The sequence below is a fragment of the Chroicocephalus ridibundus genome, chromosome 4, assembly GCF_963924245.1.
Source record: "Chroicocephalus ridibundus chromosome 4, bChrRid1.1, whole genome shotgun sequence".
Taxonomy (NCBI): Eukaryota; Metazoa; Chordata; class Aves; order Charadriiformes; family Laridae; genus Chroicocephalus; species Chroicocephalus ridibundus.
Genome location: NC_086287.1, coordinates 26,676,554 through 26,696,428, shown reverse-complemented (window position 1 = coordinate 26,696,428; position 19,875 = coordinate 26,676,554). Strand labels below are relative to the sequence as shown.

The window sequence follows — 19,875 nt, the reverse complement described above, 5'->3', positions numbered from 1 at the left end:
ATTTCATGCTGTCTTGCAATCTCTACCAGAGGTTATTGAGGTCAGAAATGTTAGATTGCAACACAGCTGAGTTTAGAGGCAGCATTACTGACAGCGGAGGAAGTTTTCTTATGGATTTAGAGCTTCATGTCCGCTCCTTCTGACAGTGTTCCTTTGGATACTTGTTTCCCGGTGTCTCCCAGCTTTGGCCACGGAAGTCTGAAGGGTGCAAGAGAAAAAACTTGTAGTACTTGATACCGCGATAGACAGAATTGCAGAGAAACAGAAAGCCTCTTTGCTGGGTGTGGGTTGGATTTTTCCTCCCCTTTAAACAGGTAGAAGTATAGATGTTCTCAGCGTGTTCCTGGTGGTGTTTAAAGCTGCCTGAATTCCTTTGTCTAGCTCTCTCCCTCAGTAAGTGCATTCCAGCTGAGCCTCTATTGGGCCATTAAAGCTAACTTTGTTCCTTTTTTTCATTCTACACAAACATAAAAGATTGATTTGTCTTTACTACAGTTAATCAAACTCAATAGAGAGCTAAATAAATAAGCAAGGAAAATGGCCTTCTTATCCATCATGGAGAGCAAATGTTCTGATTAGGCAGGGGCTGCAGAGAAACCCAGCGGGGATAAGTGTTCACCATGTTTGTTGTGCATGGGAGTCTGCCTACCCAATGGCGGAATTTTCTTGCACGACAACCGTTTGCAGCTTGGACCACTTGATGTGACATTTAAGTGAAGTTCAGTTCAAATTTAATGGGATCCCAGGAGGCACTTATTATGTTCAGCAGCTCAGGAGGTTGAGGTTTACCTGGCTTCATCAATGCTTGGTGGACCAAGTATGTTTTTTAAGCTGATGGGTATATATTTGATGGGAGTATTTTGCTTCCTTGTTTAAGTTAGTATTAGAGAAGAATGGACAAACTTCTGTCTCTAACTTTCCTAAGTTTTCCTAGTGGTGGTGGGACTGATTTGGGTTGCTAGTGTACTTTTTTTATTACCTGTTTTTTGCTAACATACGGTGTGAAGTCAGTTCCGTATCCCCTGTGTGAAATTGTTGGTTTATTCACATTTCGAAAGGAAAGAAAAAAAATGGTAATGATAGAAAAGCATGATTTTTAAGCATCAGATATTTGGCAGAGGTATTCTGGGATGGAATAATGTCTAGAACTGTTTAACTTCATTTTTATTAGATTTGACCTTGATGAAGTTAATATGTTAGTATGTTAGTAAGTTAATGGTAATATATACCTTTTGGTATGTATACAGATGTTTCTGTACTTGCTGCTGAGAATCATTTTTATCCTATATTGAGAGAGGAAGGGTGGACTTGTGGTTAAGAGGCTGTCACGGTTCCGGGAAATCTGTCTTCTACCACAGCCACCTTTGTGACCTTCTTTGTGTTTATGAGCTTTCTTATTGTTTATAAACTAAAACAGGTATGTTGTATATATGCTTATATGTAGGTATTTAGTGGCTATTTTCCTTTGTTAACTGTTCCGTCTATATAATGTTATTCAGGGAACGGTTCTTCTAGGTACAGATATGTACCTAGTGGGCCAGGGTTTATTCTGCATTATGTTTATTCTACATTTAAATGTGTGTGGCAGCCAACTTCCCCTTGTGAGCTAATGTGTGAATCCTGTGAGTAACAGTATTTAAATGCCATTTCCTAAGTGTGTGTTAATATTTAAAGAGAAAGAGGAATATTTGTCTGGAAAGACTAGTCTAGTGCATTAATGCGAATATTCAAAGGTAGCTGTTTATCTTATTGGACTCAGAGGTACTTACGATAATTGCAGAAGTTGTTTTAAGGCACATTTATTCAGGGTGATTATGTTTATTGTTACTTTATGAATAACATACCCTGTCACATTAGATTTTAAGTGTCATGGTTTGGACCGTAGAACAGGGCATTTTCTCCTTTATGAATTTTACCACGCATATGCAACTTCTTGCAGCCTACATAATAATAAGTAGGAGAAATTAAAGAGAGAAGCAGGGGAGAAGGAAAAGAATTCCCCAATTTAAAAAAAAATGACGGCAATTGCTGGGCACCCCCTAGGGTTGGCTTACCAGTCGCTTCCCATTTGGTGCTGGGAGGGATGCTGTGGGCCGGCGTGGCGCTTCGGTGCATCCAGGGCACAGCGACTGCCCTGCCCCACCCCCCCACGCCCCCCCATCCTTTGCTGGGATGGGCTTTTGCAGATCGGGTACAACCTGTTAGTTACTGTCACTTGCCATCAATAATAAATACATGAACGTGCTCAGATTTTCTCCAGGGAAAGTTGTCCGCTGGGAGAAGGTCTCCCCTATCTCTAATTTCTCGTTAAGCCTCATTTGTAAGAGATGATGGGATCCCAGCACTAGGTCCTACGGCAATAGGAGTACTGCTTTAAAAACAGAAACAGGACTTACATGGTTTTATTAATGAGGACATAAATAGAAATGCCAGTTAAATTGCATGTGTGACTGCCTGTTTGCTACAGGGTAACCTTACTTTACGGCTTTGTTTCTTTTAAATCATGTGTTAGGGGGGAGTGCAACATGGCGTGCAGATTTTGAAGCTTAAGAGATTGTCATTAAAGCTACTGTGCTGTACTTACTTATTTATTTCTTGCTCAGAGTGATCCAATCAATAACAGAACAAAATCAAATACAACTCCCTCCCCTCCGAGGAAGAAAAGACAAGCTAAATAAAGATGTCCAGGAGCAAATGCCAGCAAACGACATATTGATTTCCAGCAAAGGAGCAAAGTATAAATGAAAAATATTCTTCTGACACAGTTATTAAGTGCAAGGTAGCACGCAAAGAAAACCCATTTACTCTTACTAGAGGCTGAGTCTTCAAAGGGCAGCTGATTCATCTCAGATCATTTGAGTGTCTAACTTTCTGAAACATACGCTTCCCTTTACTAAAGGATTTTTCTGTACTTAGGCTTTGCTTTGAGAATGTAAAATGTTTACTAAAATTCTGATTGTATGCCAAGTAAGCATATAAGTTGTTTTCTCCCTGTTTTATAGCAGGATAAACAGAAGCATGAGGAAAGGAGGCAATTTTCCTGATGTCAGACAGTGAATTTATGACAATATCAGGAATATAAAATCTAGCACCACGAGGGCTCAGATTCAGTGTCCTCGGCAATTTGGACTGGGGCAATTTAAGAAGTTACTGCTCCTCAGCCGTCTGCCCTGCCCTTCTGCTGGTGAAGTAGAGAACATGTTTATTTTTCAGCGAGTGTAGTTCATAGCCCAGTATATTAATACAATTATCTCTGTGGCAATTTAAGTTAATCCATCAGACTGTGTGCACGAGGGGCTAGGGTCCTCACCAGCAGGATGCTAAATTCTGGCAATAGGCTGTTTTTTGCCTACACGACTCTGAGAATCTCTACTCAGCTTTTGCTTCCTGCGTCCTGCTTTAAGCAGGTGCTGAGGAGGGGAGTAAACGGAAGCATGCGCTGCCCTGTGCTTTTGGCTGGTTGTCGGTTCTTCTGAGGGGGATCACGGCACAAGGGAGACCACTCTGAAACTATTTTAGGAGCACCTCCTAAAAGAAATGTCTTCCATTTCAAGACTGTTGGACAACCATTGGGAAACAACGCCGTGTAAATTGATGTGATTTTCAGCAAGTTAGACTCCTGAGCAGTGCCTGCATTTTAAGCATGTTTGTCCTTCCAGCAGCTCTTGCTGATTTCAGGGTGGGAGTTGTTGTGGGTTCAGCTGTAATGGCTTAATTTTGGGGATTAAGTGATTTAGTTAATGTAGTTAACCGTGGTACACCTAGTGTACCTTTCTTCTGGAGTTTTCACCTGCATCCCCACCATCTACGTAACCAGGGTTATACTTAAAACAGAGGGCTCTTTTGACTGACAGGTTTGTTTTAATAAGAAATTAAAATATAATAAGGAAGGGGAACGAGCTGCATCAAATCATGAAAAGGACACTCTGTGAAAATTCTTCCCGTGTGATTAGTCTGAGAGGCACTACACTCAGATAATGACTTCAGTGTGCAGACACACAACTTTCATCTTCAAGGTACTTCTTTGGAAGAAGGCAAATGCACGTGTAAAAGAGCAATAGGTTGATGGGGTTGGGGGGAAGAGTCTCTTCTCATGCCAAAGCTGTATCTTTTGTGTTTAAGCCAAGAAATTCTATTTTACAGTCTAGTTCAAAACTCTTGCAAATCTTGAGGGTTACACTAAATAGTTTGGAAAATACTTGCCAGTTGATCCTTTACCACATCAAGATGTAAGGAACACTATTCTATTAGGAATGGAAAGATACAGAAAAGCAAGTGGTTCTGTGTGCATATGTGATCAATAAACAACCAATCTAGATTCCTGGAAATGAAATTTTATTTATTTATTTAGCTCCTAAATAGTATGTAGTTTCTTCAGGCCAAGAAATAAATTGAAAGGATTTAGGAGGATTTGCTTATCAGCAGAACACCACGTAGCATTACATTCCTTCTGGTTTTGGGAAGGTACATTGAAGTTGGGTTAAGCTGCTGTGGTTCAATACTTCTCTTTCCCCTGTCAGGGTGCCTTGAACAACAGACGGATTAATCCTCCCCACTTCCCTTTCTCCCCTCTTTGCCCTCCCTTCTCTTTTTCTCTCTTTGCCCTCCCTTCTCTTTCTCGCTCTGCTCGCACCCCTCCCACCATCACCACCCTTCCCACTGCCGGCAGACAGAGACAAAAGGCAGGAACATGATTTTTCCCTATTGTCTTTGCATAGCTTAGGGACAGAACAAAGTCCCTGAAATTTGGCATCAAACCTGGTCAAGAAGAGTCAGACTTTGCAGTCTTAATGAACTATTGATTCTATTGAGACAGGCTTTCTGTTTTCAAGGGACTAATTTAGCTTTCAAGGCTCTTTTTAAACATGACTGCCCATGACTCTGGATTGACACACAATTGGGGGGATTATTTTTTGCTTTCTCTTACTTAATTTGCTATTTACTTGATCTCTTGTCTGCCGTAGTAATGGACAAATGACTGATTTTTTTAAGGGGTAGCTCTCTCATGATCCCTACTTAATGATATAATTTGACAACAAATCAGCTTTTATGTCTAGCCATGAACACGCAGCCAGGAAATGCACTTTTGTTGGCCTACTGTTGAAGGGTACATGTCTGCTGGTTACCTACCAGCTCCTGGCCAGGCAGGGTCCTGGGAACATAAGGAAGGATTTGTTCCCATAGTCTGAACAGGTCTACAACAGTGATATCTTCTTGCTCCAAGTACACGGGCTGAAAGGCTGTGCTGGATAGCTTTATGCCCTGCTTTGAAATAACAGACAGAAATGCATAACGATGTGTTTATATGACATAGGGATGGAGAGGATGCAAATACCGAATTGATTTACAGCGGATTAGATTGGACGGAAGATAGATGGGACGGGTTTTTCCCCACTAGGGCATATACGCTAACAGTATTCATACCTGAAGGGCTTGGGCAACTGCTTAATCTCAGTACTGGTGGTTTCTGGTATTTCTTGGGGAGACTTCTCCATGGTTAAGAAAGATCACTATTGAGATTTTTCTTGCTGAAAGTCATCTTAAGTATATTTTGGCTTAATTTTATCCACTACTTTTTTGAAGCACCCTAAATAGTTCATCTTCCTTCCTGATGTTTATTACACCCTTGTGACACCTGTAGATATTTAGACATTTATCATACCTTTAGTCCTTAAGTCAGGCTCTGATGTTTAGTTTTGCTAAGCCCGTCGCATTCATACATCGCTCCAGTTCTTTCATCTTTTCAGTGGCTCTTCTCTGAATTGCCTCCAATTACTCTAAATCTTTTGGCATTGAATTGTCCGAAACTAAATGTAATGAGCTGTGCTCTCTTGCTGTAAATTGTTTTAGCCTGATTGAGATCAATGCCAATTTAAACCAACAGAGGGTTTGGCCCTCTTGCTTTCATATTCACCTCAAATGAGCTATATGAAGAAAAATTATTAGTTTCATGTTATTTGATGCATTGCCTCTGCAGAGACAGACACAACCTCAGCACCAGTGTAGGGGGGTGCAAAGGGCTTGTACCTCTTTGTGGCTGTGTCTGTGCCGTGATGAGAAAATGCATGTTGTACTATCCAGTGCTAATGGGTTGGACAGGGTTAATACCCTTTAGCAACAGACGGTAGACCCAGGACTCCCCTTAAAAGTTCATACAGTCCCAAATTGCAGCTTCTTTTATAATACCTCATTATCTTTGCAACATTTCTAATATGTTGCAAAGGATTCCCATTTAATTGGAATAGTGTGAACAGAATACAAGTTCTTTAAAAAGCTCAATTGTCTAAGTACAAAAGGTTGAGGTATTCAAGCTAGAAATGACACCTAAGGAGACAGACGCTTCCTCTGCTATCTTCTTTTGGCAAGGCGGCAAGTGCCTTGAGCCTGTTCTTTGCCAAGAAACATCTTGGTTTCTGGAAGGCAGAACAGCATCACTAACATTTTGCCATTCCGGGGGGAGCATTCATACTGTATGCTGTTATGCATAGACGACAGTGTGTTGTCCATATTCCATAATAAATTTGAGATACTTAGAAACTACAGCAGTATAGCAGCATTGGAGGGAGTCAAGTGGTAGGATTTAAGAAAAGTTTGTTGAGTTTCTGCTTGGTACATTTTAGATGTGAAGGGCAAGTGCACTGCTCAAATTAATACAACTGTAATTCTCCACTGTTGGGAAGATATTTGTGCCTGGCATTTTGTGGTGGTCATATTTCAAGAAGGATTGCAAATTGTGGTTCCTTGGTGGCAAAGAGATTTACACTTCTCTTGCAACAAAGCATTAAGTGTTGCTTTTCAAATAATGGTGTTGAATTGGAATTAATGTGTACAGTGTGCAGAATAGTTTCGAGCAAAAGGCAAGTAGGAAAATTGAATCCTACTTTTCCAAGTGAAGCAACTGCCAAGTATGTACTTCTGGAGGAATTAGTCCAGGGTTTGAATTTATGGGTCCTTGTCTTTTCTCTCCCACTAAAAGTGAGAACTCCATCATTCTTGGGTGTGTTATTTATAATTTCATAAAGCTGTTCTGTGACAGGACTTATTTTACCCAGTGTGCTTAATCTCGCTCAAATAATGGTGCACTCAAAGAGCAAGGTGTCAAAAAAACTTTGCAGTTGGGAAAAGGAAGATTCAGCACCTGCCATTTTGTGTAGAACAAAGGAGCAAAGGTTGTGGATCTGACACATAAATTAGGGCTTTGGGCATTTGGAAGGATCGGACAGGAATGGAGTCATCTTGAGCAGGTCTGGCCACACCATCCCAAATTCCCTTGCACTTTACATCCCACACCAGTGTGTACAGTGTAATGAACAAAGATGTAGAACCATCACTGTGGCAAGATTGAAGAGGCCCTTAGAGTGAATAATTAGGAGGAGGTGATTACAGAACTAATAATTCATGGAAAGGAATGGGGAGCCAATTCAGTGAAATTGAAAGAATTTGAAGGTAAATATGCCCATAAATCCTCCAGGGTGGACTCAGAGTTTAGCACTTTCTCCTACCCCGGTTTTATTCCAAGGCAATTTCATTAAACACTAGAGAGAGGGAGAGAAAAAATAATAATATAAATGCCATAAAAAATCTTTCAGAGGAAGGAATAAAAAGGGTTCCTGCCAGAGAGAGATTTTATTGAAAGTTATTATAATACCTATCTTTAGTTTTATGGCCTTTAATACAGGGCCAAGTAATTTCAAAGCTGGGATTCTTTAAAAATGAAATACATATTTTAAAATAGTATAGTATGAATTATTATTTTTAATATAGAATTTAGCTAATATATGGAATAGAAAAATATTTTCTCTCTCATATTCTTTCCAATAAAAACACAAACATAGTTTCCATCATAGCATACAGAGAAGTTTCATTACTATCATGTTGCCTGTACATAAGAACGTTTAGCGTTTACCATCTTTAGGTCACTGGGCAGACACTAAAGAATTAATCCATTTACCTCCCCTGGGGCCCCTGCATGAATATAAGGTTGCCCAGAGAAGTTGTCAGGTTGCCCAGGAAGTTGTGGATGCCCCTTCCCCAAAAGTGTTCAAGGCCAGGCTGGATGGGGCTTTGAGCAGCCTGGTCTAGTGGGAGGTGTCCCTCCAGGGTGGACTCAGAGTTTAGCACTTTCTCCTACCGCGGTTTTATTCCAAGGCAATTTCATTAAACACTAGAGAGAGGGAGAGAAACACTAGAGAGGGGGGGTTGGAACTAGATGATCTTTAAGGTCCCTTCCAACCCAAACCATTCTATGATTCTATGATCAGCTCAATTTCAAAAACGGGGAAAGGGAACCAGAAATGGAATAGCTGGTTTTGCTTACTGCCTCAGAGTGAGCCGTTTCTGATGAGAAGAAATGATGTTGGTGGAGAGATTTCTGGGGTCGCTGCTCACTAGCCTCTCCTGTCTTGCGGAAGCAGCAAGTTTAATAATCAACCAGTGAAAATTCTCAGCTCAGGAGGGTTTTGAAAGGTAGAGATTCCAGTTACAATAAGTAAGTCATGGTCTTCTGGAGGTTTCCTAGACTCTGTTTCTGTTGTCAGGATCTTGCTGCTGTTTCTCAGTTAAATAGCTTTATTCCTTTGGGATGATTCAAATGTTGGTATCTGAGCGGAAGGTGCATGGAAAACCAATATGTGATGGAACTAGAAAATCAGTTAGTGATGAATTGTGATGGAAACTACTGAGATTAAAAATACAAGATAGGAAATGGCAAGACAGATTAGTGTACTTATCTTTTCTGTGGTTTCTAGAGATCTCATTAATGACCTTGACTGAAGTCTAATACCACTTCTGGAGGTTTTTCTCTTTTTAACCCTCATTTTTATACATACAAAATCGGCAGCATGGGACAAACAGCAATCACAGAGCAAGAAAAACTGGAATACCAGGGGAAATAGCATGCAGCAGAGATCAGGAGAAAAGGACAGAGATTAATTGATAGAATCGAGTGTGGGACCAGACATGAAACAGTGCAGATACAGGTCGGAGTTGGCAGGGTTGATGAGTATTACACATCTGTTATGGTTTGAGGAACCCACAACAATTTATTGTCATTTAGACAATTATTCTATCACCTGATGATGCCCTCTGACCTGGGAAGGGGAATTGGGGAAAAAACAAGGAAACCCATGGGTTGAAGTATAAACAGATTTAATAGAATAACACTAAGTAATTAACATTAATAACACTAGAGAACCAATATTGATCCTGATACCAATATAAAATATACAATTATTATACTTAGCCAGTTCCATTGGTAGGAAGCTGTGCACTCCCAGCAATGGACAGCAAATGTCGGACACTGCGAGCGCTACGACTTCAGTGGGAAGGGAGGGGCTCAGGGGTCTGGCACCGGGGCAAGAAGTTCTCAGGATGGCAGCCATCAAGGGAGAGAGGAAAATCCTCAGCAAACTTTCTAATTTATATTGAAAATGACGTTCATGGTATGAAATAATCTGTTCGCCAGCTGGGGTCAAGTGCTCAGGTCTCTCTACTCCTCATCCCCGCACCTAGGTAGCTCAAAAACACTGAGACGTTGAAACCCATGTACCACAGCTGGCTATAAAGTAAATATTTTCACAAATTCAGACACTAGACTCTTCTAAAAATGCAGTTTCCCCTAGCAGATCTAAGAGCAAAATCCACACACTCTAAATTCAACCTGGGAATCAAAAACAATTGCCCAGGTCTTAGCACTGTCTGAGCAAGGTCTTCTAGTAGTGGTGGATAATTTATTCTTTATTCACAGTACTTATCCTTAACACTCTTTTATAAGTGCTTTAGAGAACTGTAATGTAAGTCTCCAGTTCCACTAGCTACGTCACCTGCTTAAAAAAAAAAAAGTATAGTTTTGTTGACTTATTGTGCTAAATTACTTTACAGCGGTGCAATTAAGAACTAGTACCTTTCTACTCAGGGGCAGCTGCATTTCACTGTTGGAGCATATGATCGCTGTTTGTAGAAGTTAATAAAGTGATTTGGTGTCCTTTGGGATAAGTAAAGCTTTATAAAATGTATATGACAGAACCAGAAGAATTATAGAAAGTAACTTTGTGTTTTGTGCATTCCTCCTTTCTTGACCTCTCACTGAAGAGCTGAACTTTTAAGGCCATCTTGTTTTATGAGAGAAGACACCAGGATTTCAACAGTGTTCTTCCATTTTCTATGACTGAAAGAAGATGTTAAAAAAATGACATTAGCCTGTAAGGCAGGAAATTGCTTTGTACATGTTACTTTCAGTTCCTTTTAGTCTTTTCTCCACATTGAGGCAAGATTATGAAAGTATTTAATGAAAGTATGTAAGCATGAGAGTACTGCAAGATTGCATCCTACAAAACGTTGCCAAATAGCAATGCCAGGTAAGACTTAAGTAACATGTAGGATAGGGATTCCCTTACTTCACGGCTGTTTTTTTACAGATACTCTGTTTTTATAATTTTTATTTACAGCTGACCGATCCTATTTTTCTTTCTTGGCTCACTCCAAGCCACTGAAATCAAGAGGGAAGGAACATCAGGTTCAATCTTATCTTTCTGACTGAAAGCTCAGGTTGTTTTTTTTTTCTTAGCTCAGATACAGAGAGGAGGAGCGCAGGGAACTTTGGGCAGCAGACAGAGGGACTTGGTAGTGTTAGGACCATGGAAGGCTAAAGAAAAGGATGAGACATCAGAATACTTATGCAAAGAGGGAACATGCAGCATGTTGGAGACAGCCATAGCAGCCATAGTAATGTAAAGGAGGCCGCATTTAAAGCTGGAGAGTCTTTTTCAGGAATAAGGATTTGGAAGGCTTGTCATGATGTGAGTTTCCCAGGAATATTCACCTGGAGTACTAAAGTACAGCATACTGAAGTACAGCCACCCTACTCCTGAGGAGCTGAGATTTCAGGAATGCTTCCTGCCTCGTGAAGAATATTTTAGTTGTTTTGTTTCAGGAGTCATCGCACTGATCCTGCTGCTCAGCAGAATAGGCAGCTCTCTGTGAGGAGAAGTTGTTAAGGGAGACGATTTCAGCAGAAGCCATGGTTTGAGCTGTTGCTGCTGAGCTGGGGTAATTTTGTACTGTGTGCAGGAACGTTACAACCTGTGTCCAGAGGCTGACACAGACTCTCCCTAATGGTCTGCATTACTAATTCAACTAATTGCAGCAATTACAGGCAGGAGATGCTGCTGGGAGGAGACGCCAGTACACTTCTTTTTAACATGCTGCAGTACATGCTGCTCATTAATTAGACCAGCAGAAAAAAAAAAAAAGAAGGAAAAAAAAAAAAAAGGAAAGAAAAAATCACCAGCTGGAAATGCAGAGGAATGTGCTGAAACCTGTAAGGGACATGAACAATCACAGTTTGGTTTAAGCCTTTCAGAACTGGACTTTCCAGCTGGTCAGCCCCGGCATAGCAATGCCCTTGTTCATTTGGCCAGCAAGTGGCTGATGTTGCACCTTGGCCTTACCTGACACATGCAGCAGTTCTTCATAGCTCAACGAATCCGTTGCACAGATCTGGGTAAATACAAAGAATTCCCAGCCCTAGAGGTGCATTAACAGAGCAGGATTTACCTCTGCCTCGGAATGATGCATCTAGCAACGCAGCAGAGAGTCCTGTTAGCTGCCTGGGTGATGCGTATTATCTATCCTGTACGTTTTTCTTTACGGAAAGCATGTCCAGCCTGAGCATGCCTCACATGTTCAGTCTCTCAGTAGGTGCCTTCTGGCTGGGCCTATTTGGTGTTGGTATTTATCGAGGAGGCCAGCGTGTTCCAACCGGACACATCTCCTTCGGCTGTTGGAGGACAGTTTACCAGCCAGGCAGGTGTCATAGCCCGCTGTACTTACTGCGTACGGCGTGATCCGTCTGCTAACCTAAACAGCCACCTCTGCACACCTCAACCGTTCAACAGCACAGGGTCAGCACTATTCCTCTGACGAGAGAATCCGGCTCTATGGAGGGCACATTCACACAGACATATCTGGAATGCTTGGTACAATTTAAATATTTTAAAGGTTACAATTCTGAAACATATTTTTTTTTCCAGGATACTTACTTAGCTGCCTCTGTAAGAGCCTCTCAACTTGCAAGTATCTTATTTTTTTTTTCCTCTCTTCTTTTTCCCTCATTTCTTTCCTTCACACGCCAGACAACAGATGACATCGTTTCATCAGCTGAATGTTCCAGTGATGATGAAGATTTCATTGACTGTGAGCCCAGTACAGGTAAGTCAGGTCAGTCTTGTTTTGCTTGCTTTCTGATTTCATTTGCAAAAAACAATGCATACATATATTTATATGTGTGTGAATGTATACATATATAATTATATATGTATATGTATGTGTGTATATGTGTGTATATATATACACTTATGTATATATACACTGTATATAAAATAAAAATTATACAGCCAAGCATCAGATCCCATGGACTTGGCAACAGCAAAATAGAGATATGTAGTCGTTATTTGGTTAATATAAAGTTGTTTGCATGGAAAGACAAACTTCCTGAAAGTGGTCCCAGCTAATTAATGGTTTACATGTTTGTAGCAGTTACCTCACTGATACAGTGGGAAAGCAAAAGTATCAATGTGGCATGTGACAAATAATAAATATTTATACAGTGGGGAGGGTAAATGTTTGAAAAACAGAAGAGAAAAAAATGATTGTTAATTGCTCTGAAGATGGACTGTGGAAGGATGTGTTTGTCCATGGGATTTTGAATACAGTTAACATGGTAACGTATTTATACTAATTTTGTTTCCTGTGAGCCCAAATAAATTGGGGAGCACCAAACCATAGTTCTGACATAACAAAATTAGTAGTAATTCTTGCCCTGTTATCTGCAGTGATGCTTCAAAATGTATCCAATAAAGAGTCAGAAGGACTGGCCATGTGGAACTGACTCAACTTCTCCCTTTCAGATACATTTTGATAAATTGATGGCTTTTCTTTCTGGTGAGATATATGATGTGATATCCAGCAGGCAACTGCAGTCTATTTTATTTCTTACAGGCTTTTTCAAGTCTTCTTTTTTGAGGCTTGCCATGAGTTAAGCATTTCTATAATAGAGAACAGACATCATCGAATTTCTGTGTACATTTAAAAGAAAAAGAGAGAGTTTGGTTAGAAACTTTTGTCTTTAAAAGAGAAACATATAAATAGTTTAGGGGTTTTTTTGTTTGGTTTAGTTTGGTTTTGCTTTGTTTTGTTTGGGCTGATTTTTTTTTCCGTTAAAAAAATCCCCAGAAAACTTTATAAATGTTCTGTTTCTAGTTTTCTGAAACCATTTGATTAATACAATAATAACATTAAAGTTCACCCAAGGCTAGTGCTTTCATATTTCTTTTCAATTTGTCATGCTGTGCCTGCATTTTTTGGTAGAACTTGGTCCTGCAGTAACCGGAGATTGGCATTGCCTTGTAGCTGGGAACTTCCACTCATACTCTTGACTTCCCCACGATGGCAGGGAAGGCAGTGACACAACGACTGATGCTAACAGATAGCTCAGCCCACTCCCGTTTCTTTTTTTTTTTTTGGCAGATCTTTACGAGTTTTTCAGCTCCCCATCTGGCAGAAAAGTAGTCCAAATAGTACTAGATTGTGAAGCATAAACAGTGTGGGTACTGGGATTTTAAATAAAGGTAGCAATGAAATGCTAGCACAGTGATTATTGTGAAAGTGAGGTGTGAGTTTTATACGACCATTTTAAAAGGACTAATGTGCTGCAACTGAATGGATAGGAATAATTTCATTATAGCTTCACTAACATTTCAAGACTTCATTTTTTTTTATTCTGATTGCCAAGTATTTCATTTAAAGGAGGAAACGAGATTTTTATCTGACTCCTCCTCTTGTATGTTATTGTCGTTTGTATTTCAACATAGAAATCATGATTACTTCAATGGCTATAAATGCTAATAGCAATGTTTTCAGCTTGTGCTGCCAGTGGAAAAATCAAAGTTTGAGGAGAAATTTGGTAAACCAGGTTAGCTAGCATGAAATTTCAGAGTTCTTTAGAGCAACATTTCCAGACTAAAAATACCTCTGTCCTGACACAGTTAGAAACCTAATGCTATAAACAGATACAAACCAGATTTGTAAAAATGACTTGCTTTTGAAAATCCTGCTAAGCATTACAGTTGGCAGCTGTAAATGCCTACAGACATTTGAATATCTGCCGTATAAAATAATATGATTCGCTGAAAATCTGCTGAAGGTACTCTCCTAAACTATTAGACATTCTTGAAAATTTCACCCAGTATTTTTGTCACACCCTACTCCTCCTGCATAGGATGGTCATCTGCATGAGCCACTGAAATCTGAATCTTTTCTTGGGAATTATGGTGACATTGAGAATAAAAATTTGCCTGATTATATGTAAAATAAGTCTCCAAGATAGTTGTTGCTGATGAAATTTACACTTACAGATTTTGAAGTTTCCCAGTCTGAGGCACTGGTGTTCAAACTCACCAGAAGGAGGAGGGATAAGCAGATCCTTTTTGCCTCCAAAAGCATAAACTCAGCTCATCCCATTGTAAGAAGGGAAAGCAACAGTTTTATGTTGCTCCTCATTTAGGTTTCTTTGTCTATCTTATGGTCTCCATTCCCAGTGCATCCGGGGAAGGTAGAACGGTGTCTGCAGTACAGCCAGTAACGAAACACTCACGCATCCCATTCTGCTCTGGAGCCCTAAAGCAATCTGAGCCGATTTATCAAAATCCAGTGGTGCTGGCTTGGCTGAGCAGATATGTTTGCCTTTACCCTCCACCAGCCAAGTCAGGATTCTGGCCATATGCCAAGATCTGGTACTAAATGTACACATCGTGGAAAGAAAAGGGCCAGATTATCTTGCTTGTATTTTCGTGTGTGTGGGCTTGGATTTTTATTATTTTATTTTTTTTAATTGGGCCCATTTGAAGTTGCTTCATCCTGTTCTGCTGACAGGTCAGTGTATTTTATGCTGCCTTCTGGTTTGCCTGATCGCTTTTGCAGCAAATTGAAAATTAAATGACCTAACCCAGCATAGGCCCCTTTTTGTTGCTCTGATAATGTGTAGCTTTTAAAGCTCTTGAGTTTCTGCCAAATGCCAGAACGTGGCTTTCCATCACCCACAGTGCCATGGTCCAGTAATGCAAAGGTTACTGAACTCACTGCTGCAGCTGTGAGATATGATATACATCACTATGAACCTGCTGTGCAATAATCAAGACAAGGGCAGTGGAGAATATTGCCCTGCAAATCAAAAGCTTTCAGATTTCATATGGGTCTCAATCAAATCCCAAGATCTAAATATATTACTTTGGACTTGGTCTCGCCTGGATCAGAGGCAGTACCCTACAGAGTCCTTTTGAAGACTTTGGTTTTGGTGTACTCAAAGGTAGTTCAAAAGACAGAAAATCATGTCCTCTTTGAGGCTAAATATCTTGAGAACCATTTGTCAGGTCTTATTGCCACTTAACTTGTCTGTTGAATCCAAGACCTGTAGCTCAGTAAGCATATTATCTGCATCTGGATACTTGCATCTCTCTAAAAGAAGATGCCTCACTCCGCTCCTCGCAGGATTTTCCTGGCTTGCTTGAGACACTTACTGTAACAGGCTGGCTACTCCTCTGTATCCCGCTTCCAAAAGTGATTTCTGTTAGGATTTTTGTAGATCCCCTTTTGTAGAGACCAGGAGCTGTCACAGGACCTGTCATGACTGAGGTAGCGTGCAAGCATCCTCCGTAGACACATATGTATGCAGAAGGAACTATTTTAATAAGTGGTGGCAATGACAACTGTGAATCCAAAGCCCATCTGTATTTTACACAGCGAAAAATACAGCATTGCAGTTTCAGAGAGAAAAAATGCTTGCGATTCATCTTATTGCAGACAAGATACCCTTAGATCTCTAGATCTCCCAGAATGGCTTACTGAAATAATACAGAGGGCATAAAACCATTCATCTGCCCTGAAGAAACATTTACTTATAATCAAGAGCAGCCCCTCTCTTATTTCTATGGAAATATTGCTAGTCCCAGTACATGTGCAAAAACCTGGTTTCTGCGCCAGAAACATGATGCTTTTCTCTGGTATGAGAACAGGACTCTCTTCTGGCCTATGTCAGGGAGATCTGAGGCTCAAATATTCAAGTTCCTCAGAGTGAAGCCAGGATCCTGAGTCTGCATTTTTGAACACAGCTCGGTGGTGGTGTTTTGGTCACTCAGCCGCTCCCAGAGCATGAAAGACTTGTAAAGGAAATAACTTTACTCCTAACTAGGAAGCACTGTGCCATTATAAAGAAAGAAAGCATTTATCTCCAGTCAAATGAGGAGCACCCCTACAATATGAATTTACTGATGCTTCAAAGCCGTGAGGATTATAGCTATGCTTTTCCTGACAGCAGCTGCTGCTGTCTCCTCATGCCATTGCCCTTGTTCCCATTAAGCTTGTCCATCAGCTCAGTGCTCCAGCACCAGGCGGGATGGGTGCTGGTGGCTCGGCAGCTGGTTGGGATCACAAACCAAACTGTTCATTGCATGAGTCAAAACGGTAAGACCCAAACACTCTCCAGTTAGCCTGAAGCCCATAATGCAACCTCTTGAAATGGTCTGTAGAGCTTAATCCTAGCTCCCTGGCTTGACAATAGCCTGTGATTCTTCCCTGGTGCAGTTGCCAGCTTTCCTTTCCTATCTGCCCAACAATTTCCTAGGTGATTTTTTTTTCCAGACAAATTTATTCTCTGTTTCCCAAAAGGCTTCATATATCATAAGGTTGACGTTGTCTAATCAGAGTGGTAGCCTTTTCCCATTAGGGACTGGGCACAGCAGTAGAGATGCCAAAATCTATAGTTCTTTGTACTGGAAATTACACAGCATTTTGTAGCATATACCTATACGCAGGGGGCATATCCTACAGGTACGGTGTCTGTATTTATAATTTACTGGCCTATACCCATCCACTTCAGGCTCCTGGTTAGTGGGCTAGGACAGTCAAGCTTCCATCCATGTAAGCTGTAGAACTGGGTAGAGGTTTATTTGCAGAAAACAAGCTGAATCTCTCTTCCAAGTGTCTAAGAGCAGCCAGCACAGTATAAAAAGCAGTATGCTGGAAGTGAAGAAACCTTGACTGAAGAAACAAATTGCAGCATTTGAGGGTTTTGTCTGGATGTGGGAGACCTATGTAAAATGATGCACATAGAAAGGGGGGAGTACCAAACAACGTCTCCTAAGAGGTTTAAGCAGACCTCCCTACAAAAATGGCAAAGACTGAGCAACTTCAGTTGCAGCTCTACTGGCAAATGATTGATTCTGTTATATCTGTTATATTTAACCAACTGAAAATTTTGATACAAAGTTTGGTGTATCAAGCTCAACTGAGCTGTGAAATCCTGACAAACCAAGAGATGTGATGATTTGGCTCTCGTCCTCTGTAAACTGCATCAGCCTTCTTGAAGCATCCAGGGAATTTTCGTTGCTCTCCTCGGAGAAACACCTCCCTATAAATCCAGTGCTCAGTTACCCCCAGCCTCTTCCTCTGTCAAGCAGAAGGAGTTATGCTCTGTTTCTCATGCCGTGAACAAGAAACGGCCTTTAAAGTTGAGTGCGTGCCTCAGAGTACACAGGGAAGTAGGCTTCCCATGGTCTGAATACCATACAGACCTGAAGGAGGAGGATTCCTCCGCGGCACTTCTCAGGCCATAATAGCATCACTTGTTTGATGGAATTTCCTAGCTACGGTTTTACAGCCAAAGCAAAACCAAATGAACAAGTTTTACTAATCAGTCATGCAAATGACTTACAGGAATTTTTTGTTTTCTTTTTTATACTAGAAATTTATACTGGGTTTGGTTTTCAACATATTATTCTTTTTTCCTATGTAAGCTCCAAAGGCCCCACCCATGAGGATATTTTATCTATATATGCACCATATAGAGTGTGCATATATATCTATATCTATATGTGCATATACTAAAGTAATAAATGACCAATATCAGCAGTAGCCCCTATCATCCAATCACATGTTTACACAGAAATTCATGCCTTCATCTAACCCTGGCATCCGCTGGCGTGGACAGATGCATGATATTGTTATTTCTTGGTGAACAATGCACGTTAATTTCTTTTTTGTTAGAGTTTTTTCTTTCTTCCTTTCTTTTATTTATTTGTTTACTTTTAATCAATAGTTTCATCTACCAATTAGCCTTGGGGTAGGGTGGGGCAGGGAGAATAAAAAAATTATACAGGTATATCCATCGATATATACACATATACTCCGCGTATATATAGATAGATATATACATTGTATATATTTGAAGAACATTTTCTGTCGTTTCACCTCATCTTGTGCCGCATGAATTTTTGGTGATTGACATTTTAGTTTCTTTTATATTTCTTTCCTTTTTTTTTTTGGCTCGTAATGGTGCCATACCGCTATTTTTTAATTTTTAAAATCATTGCTGTACTTTTCAATTTATATTTTTGGAGTTCTTCCAACAAAATAATGGTTTAATCATCTCAAGAAAGAGATATAGATCTGCAAACCAATAAAGGCAACAAAATCTTTTCTTGCCATCCTTAAGAAATCCACATTTTCAGACATCCCAAGAAAGTTGTGTGCAAAAGAATGAAGATTCTTACCCTTCCTTTCTTTTTATTTTCTCTTCTCCCTACCTTTTTTTAAACTTCTGCAAAGTCTCTATCCTGTCTTTTCCCTTTTCCCTTTTTTTTTTAATTGAGTTCAGAGAAAAAACACCCAGAAGGAAAAAAAGATTCCCCTTTACCCCTGTGTTCTCCCAGGCAAAATTCTTCCCGCAGAGAAAGCCCGACAAACCGCAGATGGCATAAAAAGAATTTTATTGCAATGCAGAGTATCTGTCGTATCTTTTATTTCTGGGTCAGTGCAAGATCATTTTTATGGCATGCTGTAGTTTAGCTGATTTAACTAACCATGGCCTTCATTAACCGGTGCATGGGCTGTGATGACGCCATCTTGTGTTTCATCAGAGCTACGCATTCAGGCTAACCGAGCAAGTCCGTAGTGTATGATTTGGGGGGATGTCGTTTCAATTTGAATTTTTAGTTGTATTATAATTTCTTCTTTTTGGAGACTTATGCCAGTACCGTCGGCTGCTTCTTGCAGCCTCAGTGTTATATATCTATTTTCTTTTATGGGTTGTTTTTTTTTGCTCTTTTTTTATTTCTCGGTAGCGATCTTATGTCTTGTCTGTGTCCATCTGTCTTGTCAGTGTGTCTTGGAGTCCATTGGTCCAGTGTTGTTATGTGATTCTGTTCTCTGTTCGTAAGCTGGTGTTCAGCTCCCCACCGCTCTGTCGTCCCTCTCCCCCTCCCCTTCCCCTCCTTCCCTCCCCCCCTGCCCGAGGGGAGTCCACAAAGGGGCACCAAGCTTTGAATGATGATCGGAGTCTCACCCCGAGGCTTCAGGCTGGAAGTCGCAAGACGTCCACACAGCTTTTTAAGAAAGACAAAGTTTGCAGCTGGAAAGTTTTCAAACCCTGTTATCGTTTCACTCCTAGAAATGGTTTACTGGCATAATGCTAAAGCGACTTCTTATACAGCTTTTTGGGGGATTTGTATGTGCATGCTGACATCGTAGAGTAAGGAATCCTGGTATCTCTGCTATAGGCACCAGGAAACGCTACGCAGGGTGCAGGCTGTATGTTATCTGCAAAGTACCTAGGCCTTTTTATAAATGGCAGTCCTGGGAGGGGAACATCACTCTGCACATGCAACTGAAATGACATCTATGTGACAGTATTTCCGAAATCCACAGTTCATAGTTCCTTTGCAGTTAGAAGACAAAAATGTAGGACGTTCTTGAGATTTCTAAGAGTAGTGTGTTGCCAGTCTGTGGGGTCAGTCTTCTCTTTGTCACTGTGTGATGGCTGCCTCT

General features: G+C 40.5%; 1 protein-coding gene across 34 annotated transcripts in view; it reads left to right on the top strand.

The window, feature by feature from the left end:
• Nucleotides 1–19,875, top strand: part of NRXN3 (neurexin 3) — a 1,025,535-nt gene that overhangs the window by 975,429 nt on the left and 30,231 nt on the right. For 29 of the 34 annotated variants that reach the window (XR_010071083.1, XM_063335033.1, XM_063335032.1 and 26 more), the window contains one exon: nucleotides 12,132–12,207. Coding sequence is in view for 31 of the 34 variants with exons in the window: in XM_063335033.1 (XP_063191103.1) it covers nucleotides 12,132–12,207 (76 nt within the window). In the remaining 3 variants the exon portion in view is untranslated. Of the gene's footprint in view, nucleotides 1–12,131; nucleotides 12,217–19,875 lie in introns of all 34 variants that reach the window. The other 5 variants (XR_010071082.1, XR_010071084.1, XM_063335013.1 and 2 more) reach the window with 1 other exon arrangement.